This window comes from Chiloscyllium plagiosum, unplaced genomic scaffold, assembly GCF_037043375.1.
Source record: "Chiloscyllium plagiosum isolate Xiang-an unplaced genomic scaffold, Cpla_swu_hap1 HiC_scaffold_38, whole genome shotgun sequence".
Lineage (NCBI taxonomy): Eukaryota > Metazoa > Chordata > Chondrichthyes > Orectolobiformes > Hemiscylliidae > Chiloscyllium > Chiloscyllium plagiosum.
The window spans coordinates 27,062,194-27,072,193 of NW_028270176.1; the positions used below are offsets into that span (position 1 = coordinate 27,062,194).

Here is a 10,000-nt window from a genome sequence, read left to right on the forward strand (position 1 = left end):
CCTGCCTCTCGTGTTTAATGACGAGGTAAGGTCACTTAGTTTCCTTCAGGTTGGAAAGGGGTTTCTCTTTGACTGCAGAGAACAGAGAAACCGCTCCTGAGATCGAGTCGCGCTGACCACCTCGGTTAGCCCACAGCCAATCAAACAGGAGTTGGCAAGCAAGCAGCCACAGCTCCACAGACCAATCAGGGTTCAGCTCAGTGAGTTAGCACTGCTGCCTCACGGCGCCAGGGATCCGGATTCGATTCCAGCCTCGGGGACTGGATTCACCACGTGTCTGTGTGGGGTTTCCTCCGGCTGCTCCGGTTTCCTCCCAAAGTCCACAGATGTGCAGGTCAGGGTGGATTGGCCATGCTAAATTGTCTCATAGTGTCCAGGGATGTGTAGGTTAGGGTGGATTGGCCGTGCTAAATTGTCATATAGTGCCCAGGGATGTGTAGGTTAGGGTGGATTGGCCATGCTAAATTGTCCCATAGTGCCCAGGGATGTACAGGTTAGGGTGGATTGGCCATGCTAAATTGTCCCATAGTGCCCAGGGATGTACAGGTTAGGGTGGATTGGCCATGCTAAATTGTCCCATAGTGTCCAGGGATGTGTAGGTTAGGGTGGATTGGCCATGCTAAATTGTGCCATAGTGCCCAGGGATGTGCAGGTTAGGGTGGATTGGCCATGCTAAATTGTCCCATAGTGCCCAGGGATGTACAGGTTAGGGTGGATTGGCCATGCTAAATTGTCCCATAGTGTCCAGGGATGTGTAGGTTAGGGTGGATTGGCCATGCTAAATTGTGCCATAGTGCCCAGGGATGTGCAGGTTAGGGTGGATTGGCCATGCTAAATTGTCCCGTAGTGCCCAGGGATGTGCAGGTTAGGGTGGATTGGCCATGCTAAATTGTCCCATAGTGTCCAGGGATGTGTAGGTTAGGGTGGATTGGCCATGCTAAATTGTGCCATAGTGCCCAGGGATGTGCAGGCTAGGGTGGATTGGCCATGCTAAATTGTCCCATAGTGTCCAGGGATGTGTAGGTTAGGGTGGATTGGCCATGCTAAATTGTGCCATAGTGTTCAGGGATGTGCAGGTTAGGGTGGATTGGCCATGGGAAATTGTCCCATAGTGCCCAGGGATGTGCAGGTTAGGGTGGATTGGCCATGTTAAATTGTCCCATAGTGCCCAGGTATGTGCAGGTTAGGTTCATTAGTCAGGGGTAAATGTAGAGTAGTTGTGTTGGATTTGGGTGGGATACTCTTCGGAGTGTCAGTGTGGATTTGTTGGGCCAAAGGGCCTGTTCCCACCATGTCGGGATTGTATTGTGCTAAAACGTGGAGCTCCATTTGTACTCGTGTGCCCCCACGACTCCTGATCGTCTGCGACCCCCATCAAATGCAACTTGTTCAAGTACCCGCGCAAACCGTTAGGCACAGGTAAGCAGCTTCTCAATCACCTTCCAAAGGTACAGTCCCTCCCCTTTTCAGTCGGCAGCCTGTAAGAATGCACCAAGGCCCTCCGAGTTAATTGGCTTCCTTTCTACAGCGGCGTTCTCTGGAGATGAGAAGATTGTTGGCGGTTACGAGTGCTCTCCGCATGCGATCCCGTGGCAAGCGTCGCTAAACATTGGCTACCATGTCTGTGGTGCATCCCTCATCACTGACCAATGGCTGGTTTCTGCTGCCCACTGTTGGTATTAGTAAGTACCCTCCTGTCTCCGAATGTACCACACACACGCGGGCAAAGTCCCTTCCCCCGGTCCCCACGTTCAAAATCTCCCAAGAAGGAAATAGCCGGGAATGCTCGGGGAATCTAAATTGTTGCGGGTTGGGGGAGGGGCTGGAGGTTGATACAAGGGTAGGGAGGGTATGGGCCCCAGATGCTGGAGATCACAGTCGAAGAGTGTGGCGCTGGAAAAGCGCAGCAGGTCAGGCAGCATCTGGGGAGCAGGAGAGTCGACGTTTGGGGTATAAGCCCTTCATCAGGAATGGGGTCTGGTCCAGTTATGATGTGGAGTGTTAGACTGGGGTGGACAAAAATTTAAAAATCACACAACACCAGGTTTTAGTCCAACAGGTTTAATTGGGATTACAGAACAAACTCGATTTCCCAAACGAGACAGACGGGGAATATTTTGTTTGGATAACTGATTGTTCAGATAACAGGTTGTTAAGATGCCTGAGAGCTCAGATATCTGATTGTTCGGATAACGGATTGTTCGGATAACGGATTGTTCGGATAACTGAGAGTTTGGAAAACCAATTGTTCGGATAACAGATGGTTCAGATAACTGATTTTACAGGACCTTGAGACCCTTTTCGGATAATCCGAAATTTGGATAATTGATGTTCGGATAACCGAGATTGTTCTGGACTAGCTTTGAGAGTGCCGCTGTTACATCAGGTAACTAGCTTCCTGATGAAGGAACAGCGCTCCGAAAGCCTAGAGATTCCCAATAAACCTGTTGGACTCTAACCTGGTGTTAGACAGGGAGTACATCTGGAGCGTGGCTAATACAGAGTCCAGTTCTGGTCACCCTGTTCCAGGAAGGATATGATTAAGCAGGAGAGAGTTCAGGAGAGCTGTCCCAGGGAATTGCGGGAATGGGAGGGTTTGAGTTATGAAGGAAAGGCTGGATAGGTCAGAACTCATTTCACTGGAGTCTAGGAGGTTGAGAGGTGACCTTACAGAGGTAGGTAAAATCATGAGGGGCATGGCTACAGTTAATGGTAGTTGCCTTTCCCCTAGGATGGGGGATTTCAAGACTGGCTTTTAAAGAGAGAGAGGGGAGAGATTTCCAAAAGACAAGAGGGATGAAGTTTTTACCCAGAGGGTGGTTTGTGTGTGGAATGGACATCCTGAGGAAATGGAAGGGGGAGGGTGGTGGTGTGGGGACAGTTACAACGTTTAATTGGATAAGGACATGAACGGGAGGGATATGGGCCAGGAGCAGGCAGGTGTGGGACTGGTTTAGGTTGGGGGTAATGGACTGGTTGGGCTGAAGGGCCTGTTCCCGTGTCGGAGGACTCAATGACTCTAACTCCCTTCCTCAAAAGGCAGAAGGTGCAGGATGGTTTAATATTTCTCAGGCAGTGATGGGTTTCCAACAGCTGAGAGGATGGAAGACTGCCAAGGGGCTGGTGCGGAATGGGATAGTTGATATTGAAATCAGCCCAGCCATGATCTTACTGAATGGCAGAGCAGGTGGGAAGGGGCCGAATGGCCTTGTTTTGTTCCTGTTCATCTGTTTGTAAAAGGATTCAGGCGCATCAGAGGATCTGCCCAGTAACAGGCCCGAAAAAGCCCTGATTGGGTGGGATTGAGGAGAAGGTGTTGCTAATGACAACGTGGGGAGTGGGAGACCAGAATGGGGGGGTGAGGGGAGGGGGGTGTCTTAGATAGAAGACAGTCCCTAATCAATCCGCTGGGGAGTTCAGGAGTGAGAGGGGGAGTGAGAGGGGAGTGTGGGGCTCACTCCCCCAGAGAGTGGGGGTGGGTGGGGGGGGTGAGAAAGATGTTGATGTACAGAAGGGTGGGAGCTATATCAACACATCAGGGAGAAGGAGATGGTGACAAGGTGGTGGTGTGTGGGGTGGAGAGAAAGAGAGAGTGAAAGAAAGAGAGAAGGAGAAAGTGAGAGAGAGAGTGAGAGAGTGAGGGAGAGAGAGGGAGAAAGAGGGAGAGGGAGAGAGAGTGGGAGAGAGTGAGAGTGAGAGAGAGGGAGAGGGAGAAAGAGAGTGAGAGAAAGTGAGAGAGGGAGTGAGAGAAAGTGAGAGAGAGTGAGAGGGAGAGAGAGAGGGAGAGGGAGAAAGAGAGTGAGAGAAAGTGAGAGAGGGAGTGAGAGAGAGTGAGAGAAAGTGAGAGGGAGTGAGAGGGAGAGAGGGAAAGGGAGAAAGAGAGTGAAAGTGAGAGAGGGAGTGAGAGAGAGTGAGTGAGAGAGAGTGAGAAAGAGGGAGAAAGAGGGAGAGGGAGAGAGAGTGAGAGGGAGAGAGAGGGAGAGGGAGAAAGAGAGTGAGAGAAAGTGAGAGAGGGAGTGAGAGAGAGTGAGGGAGAAAGAGGGAGAGAGAAAGAGGGAGAGGGAGAAAGAGAGTGAAAGAAAGTGAGAGAGGGAGTGAGAGAGAGTGAGTGAGAGAGAGGGAGAAAGAGGGAGAAAGAGGGAGAGGGAGAGAGGGAAAGGGAGAAAGAGTGAAAAAAGAGTGAGAGAAAGTGAGAGAGGGAGTGAGAGAGAGTGAGAGGGAGTGAAAGGGAGTGACAGAGAAAGAGAGGGATTGGGAGAGAGGGAAAGAGAGAGAGAGAGGGAGTGGGAGAGAGGGAAAGAGAGAGAAGGAGAGGGAGTGGGAGAGAGGGAAAGAGAGAGGGAGAGAGCGAGAAGGAGAGGGAGTGGGAGAGAGGGAAAGAGAGAGGGAGAGCGCGAGAAGGAGAGGGAGTGGGGAGAGAAGGAGTGTGCAGGTACCATTTGCAGGAACAGCTCCAGGGATGAGGAACTTTGGGGACCAAGATGGAGTGAAGAGGGTGGGACTGTTCTCCCTGGGAGTGGAGAAGGCAGAGAGAGAGGGAGGGAGATTGGATCGAGGTTTACAACATCAGGGGCAGGGGCTGGAGAGAATCGAGTGGGAGAAGCTGTTCCCAGTCGGAAAAGGGAACAAGGAACGGGAGGAGCAGGGATCGAACGGGAAGCAAGGGCCATGTGAGAGAAACCATTTCCACCCAGCGAGTGGTGAGGGGGCTGGGGGAGAGGCACTGCCTGGGGATGAGAGGGACAGGAGGAGGCAGGGTCAATAAAGGGGAAGCGGGGTGGGGGCTTATTTGGACAGGGATATGGGGAGAGGGGCAGGGAATTGGGGCTAGAACCAGCACGCTGGGCCGAATGGCCTCCGCCCACAAACGGTGACTTGGGAGTGGGCTAACGAATGGGAGGGGGGCGTTCTTGGTTACTGGGTGTTGTGGGGGGGGGGGGGGGGGAGGTGTGAGTGAGGTTCACTGGCTAATCTCCTCGGTACCTCTGTCTCCCTCCCCACCTCCCCCAATCCCCCCGACAGCCCCACACAGATGCAGGTGGCATTAGGAGACCCAGACTGGGCCAAGTTCGAGGGCACAGAGCAGTTCATAAAGGTGGACAATATCTTCTGGCATGAAAAATACGACTATTACACCCTGGACCACGACATCATGCTGATCAAACTGAAGGTCCCCTGCATCTTAAATGACTACATTCAGCCGGTCAGGTTGCCGACAGACTGTGCTGCTGACGGGACGATGTGCACCGTATCTGGTTATGGAAATCTCCTCGGCTCTGGATGTAAGTGATTCCCCTGGCCCAAGGCCCCACGCATCAGCAAGTCTCCCCCCCCCCAGGGCCACAGAGAATTTCTGCCACATCCCAGTGACGCACAGCACTATCCCACAACCAGGCCTGACACTTTGCTCTCTGAACCAACTTCCCACAGTCACAGAGATGTACAGCACGGAAACAGACCCTTCGGCCCAACCCGTCCATGCTGACCCAGATATCCCAACCCAATCTAGTCCCACATGCCAGCACCCGGCCCATGTCCCTCCAAATCCTTCCTATTCATATACCCATCCAAATGCCTCTTAAATGCTGTAATTGTACCACCCTCCACCACTTCCTCTGGCAGCTCATTCCATACACGTACCACCCTCTGTGTGAATTCCAACATTTCAAAACTCAACCCATTACAATCACGAAACCTGACCTCATAATCCAGGCCCTACCCTCGGGGGTCAGTGCTGAGGGAGTGGGCACTGTCAGAGGGTCAGTGCTGAGGGAGTGGGCACTGTTAGAGGGTCAGTGCTGAGGGACTGGGCACTATCAGAGGGTCAGTGCTGAGGGAGTGCCGCACTGTCGGAGAGTCAGTGCTGAGGGAGTGGGCACTGTTGGAGGGTCAGTGCTGAGGGAGTGCCGCACTGTCAGAGGGTCAGTGCTGAGGGAGTGCCGCACTGTCGGAGGGTCAGTGCTGAGGGAGTGCCGCACAGTCGGAGGGTCAGTGCTGAGGGAGTGCCGCACAGTCGGAGGGTCAGTGCTGAGGGAGTGCCGCACTGTCGGAGGGTCAGTGCTGAGGGAGTGCTGCACTGTCGGAGGGTCAGTGCTGAGGGAGTGCTGCACTGTCGGAGGGTCAGTGCTGAGGGAGTGGGCACTGTTGGAGGGTCAGTACTGAGAGAGAGGGCACTCTCAGAGGGTCAGTGCTGAGGGAGTGCCGCACTGTCGGAGGGTCAGTGCTGAGGGAGTGCCGCACTGTCGGAGGGTCAGTGCTGAGGGAGTGCCGCACTGTCGGCGGGTCAGTGCTGAGGGAGCGCCGCACTGTCGGAGGGTCAGTGCTGAGGGAGTGCCGCACTGTCGGAGGGTCAGTGCTGAGGGAGTGCCGCACTGTCGGAGGGTCAGTGCTGAGGGAGTGCCGCACTGTCGGAGGGTCAGTGCTGAGGGAGTGCCGCACTGTCGGAGGGTCAGTGCTGAGGGAGTGCCGCACTGTGTGAGTGTGAGTGTGTGAGTGAGTGTGTGTGTGTGAGTATGTGTGTGAGAGAGTGTGTGAGTGTGTGTGTGTGAGAGAGAGTGTGTGATTGTGTGTGAGTGTGTGTGTCTCTCTATGTGTGTGTGAATGTGTGTGTGTATGAGTGTGTGTGTGAGTATGTATGTGTGTGAGTGTGTGTGTGAGTGAGTGTGTGAGTGTGTGTGTGAGTGTGTGTGTTACTGAGTGTGTGTGTGAGTGTGTGTGTGTGAGTGTGTGTGTGAGTGTGTGTGTGTGAGTGAGTGTGTGTGTGTGAGTGTGTGTGTGGGTGTGTGTGTCTGTGTGTGTGAGTGTGTGTGTGTGTGTGGGTGCGTGTGTGTGTGTATGGGTGTGAGTGTGTGTGTGTCTGTGTGTGTGTGAGTGTGTGTGTCTGTGTGCGTGTGAGTGTGTGAGTGTGTTTGTGAGTGTTTGTGTGAGTGTGTGTGTGTGAGTGTGTGTGAGTGTGTGTGCATGGGTATGTGTGTGTCAGTGAGTGAGTGTGTGTGTGAGTGTGTGTGTGAGTGAGTGAGAGTGTGTGTGTGTTTGTGTGAGTGTGTGTGGGTGTGAGTGTGTGTGTGAGTGAGTGAATGTGTGTGTGAGAGAGTGAGTGTGTGTGTGAATGAGTGAGTGTGTGTGTGAGAGTGAGTGTGTGTGTGAGAGAGTGTGTGTGTATGTGTGTGTGTGCATGTGTGAGTGTGTATGTGTGTGTGTGCATGTGTGAGTGTGTGTGTGTGTCAGTGAGTGTGTGTGTGAGTGTGTGTGTGTGAGAGAGTGTGTGATTGTGTGTGAGTGTGTGTGTCTCTCTATGTGTGTGTGAATGTGTATGTGTATGAGTGTGTGTGTGAGTATGTATGTGTGTCAGTGTGTGTGTGTCTTTGTGTGTGAGTGATTGTGTGTGAGTGTGTCTGTGTGTGAGTGAGTGTGTGTGTGTGAGAGTGTGTGAGTGTGTGTGAGAGTGTGAGTGTGTGTGAGTGAGTGAGTGAGTGAGAGTGAGTGTGTGTGTGTGTGTGAGTGAGTGTGTGGGTGTGAGTGGGTGTGTGTGGGTGTGTGTGTGTGAGTGGGTGTGAGTGGGTGTGTGTGGGTGTGAGTGTGTGTGTGTGTGAGAGAGTGTGTGTGGGTGTGAGTGTGTGTGTGTATCTGAGTGAGTATGGGTGTGAGTGTGTGTGTGTGAGTGAGTGTGGGTGTGAGTGTGTGTGTGTGAGAGAGTGAGTGTGTGTCTCAGTGTGAGCTGAGTGCTACCTGAGTGTGTCTGTGTTACAGCCCAGTACCCCGACAGCCTGCACTGTGTGGAGGTGCCCATTGTGAGCTCTGCAGACTGTGATGCGTCGTACCCTGGCCTTATCACCAGCACCATGGTGTGTGCTGGCTACCGAGAGGGAGGCAAGGATGCCTGTCAGGTTAGTGGCCATGTCTCCTGATGACTGCCCTGTCTGTCTCTCCAGGGCCGTCCTGCTCTCTGTCTCTCTCTCTCTCTCACTCTGTATCTCGCACACAGACACCCACGCGCACACTCACACACACACTCACACACACACACGCTCACACACACTTACACACAGACACACACACACTCTCACACACACACACTCACACACAGATACGCTCACAGAGAGAGAGACACACACAGACACACTCTCACACACACACTCAAACACAGATACACACACACACTCACACACAGACAACCATCCACACACACACACTCTCACACACACAGACACACACCCACACTCACACACTTACTCACACACACACTCATACACAGATGCACACATGCACTCACACACAGACAACCATCCACACACTCATACTCACACACACACTCACACATACACACAGACACACACACACGCTCACACGCACACTCACACACAGACACACGCTCACACACTCTCACACGCACACACACACTCACACACACGCTCACACACACACTCACACACAGGCACACACACGCACTCACACACAGACATGCTCACAGACAGATACACACTCACACTCATTCACACACACACTCACACACAGGCACACACGCACTCACACACAGGCACGCTCACAGACAGATACACACTCACACTCATTCACACCCACACTCACACTCAAACTCACACACACTCATACACACACTCTCTCTCTGGTTCTTTCTCTCTCACATGTGTGTCCCCCTTTTGTCTCCCTCTCACTCCCTCTCTCTCTTTCTTTCCAGCTCTTTCACTCTCTCTGTCTGTCTCTCCCTCTCACTCTCTCTCTATATCTCTTTCTCTCACTCTATCTGTGTCTCTCTCTCTGTGGCTCTCTCTCTCTGTCTCACTCTCCCTCTCACTCACTTTCTCGGTCTGACTTAATCTCACTCTCTCTGTCGCTGTTTCTCACTCTCACTCTATCTGTCTCTCTCACCCTCTCTGACTCATTCTCACACTCCCACTCTCTCTGTCTCTCTGTCTCTCTCTGTCTCACTCTCACTCTCTGTCTCACGCTCACTCACTCACTCTCTCTCTTTCACTCTCCGTCTCTCACTCTCTCTGTCTCTCTCTCTCACACACACACACACACTCTCTCTCACACACACACTCGCTCTGTCTCTCTCTCTCTCACACACACACTCTCTGCCTCTCTCTCTCTCACACACACACACTCTGTCTCTCTCTCTATCTCACATACACACTCTCTGTCTCTCTCTCTCACACACACACACACACTCTGTCTCTCTCTCTCACACACACACACTCTCTCTGTCTCTCTCTCTCTCACACACACTCTCTGTCACTCACTCTCTCTGTCCCTCTCTCTCTCTCTCACACCCACACACACTCTGTCTCTCTCTCTCGCACACACATACTCGCTGTGTCTCTCTCACACACACGCTCTCTGTCTCTCTCTCTATCTCACATACATACTCTCTCTGTCTCTCTCTCACACACACATACTCGCTGTCTCTCTCTCTCTCACACCCACACACTCTCTCTGTCCCTCTCTCACTCTCTTTCACTCTCACACACACTCACACATACACACAGACACACACACACACACGCTCACACGCACACTCACACACAGACACACACTCACACACTCTCACACGCACACACACACTCACACACACGCTCACACACACACTCACACACAGGCACACACGCACTCACACACAGACACGCTCACAGACAGATACACACTCACACTCATTCACACACACACTCACACACAGGCACACACGCACTCACACACAGGCACGCTCACAGACAGATACACACTCACACTCATTCACACCCACACTCACACTCAAACTCACACACACTCATACACACACTCTCTCTCTGGTTCTTTCTCTCTCACATGTGTGTCCCCCTTTTGTCTCCCTCTCACTCCCTCTCTCTCTTTCTTTCCAGCTCTTTCACTCTCTCTGTCTGTCTCTCCCTCTCACTCTCTCTCTATATCTCTTTCTCTCACTCTATCTGTGTCTCTCTCTCTGTGGCTCTCTCTCTCTGTCTCACTCTCCCTCTCACTCACTTTC

The 10,000-nt window shown here is 52.6% G+C and overlaps 1 protein-coding gene across 1 annotated transcript in view; it reads left to right on the forward strand.

Annotated features, from left to right (window-relative positions):
• The window catches only part of LOC148139352 (trypsin-like), a 32,806-nt gene that overhangs the window by 2,543 nt on the left and 20,263 nt on the right, over positions 1–10,000 (forward strand). Inside the window, exons 2-4 of the mRNA XM_087980890.1 lie at positions 1,529–1,682; positions 5,023–5,282; positions 7,750–7,886. Coding sequence (XP_087837016.1) covers positions 1,529–1,682; positions 5,023–5,282; positions 7,750–7,886 — 551 coding nt within the window. The remainder of the gene's footprint in view (positions 1–1,528; positions 1,683–5,022; positions 5,283–7,749; positions 7,887–10,000) is intronic.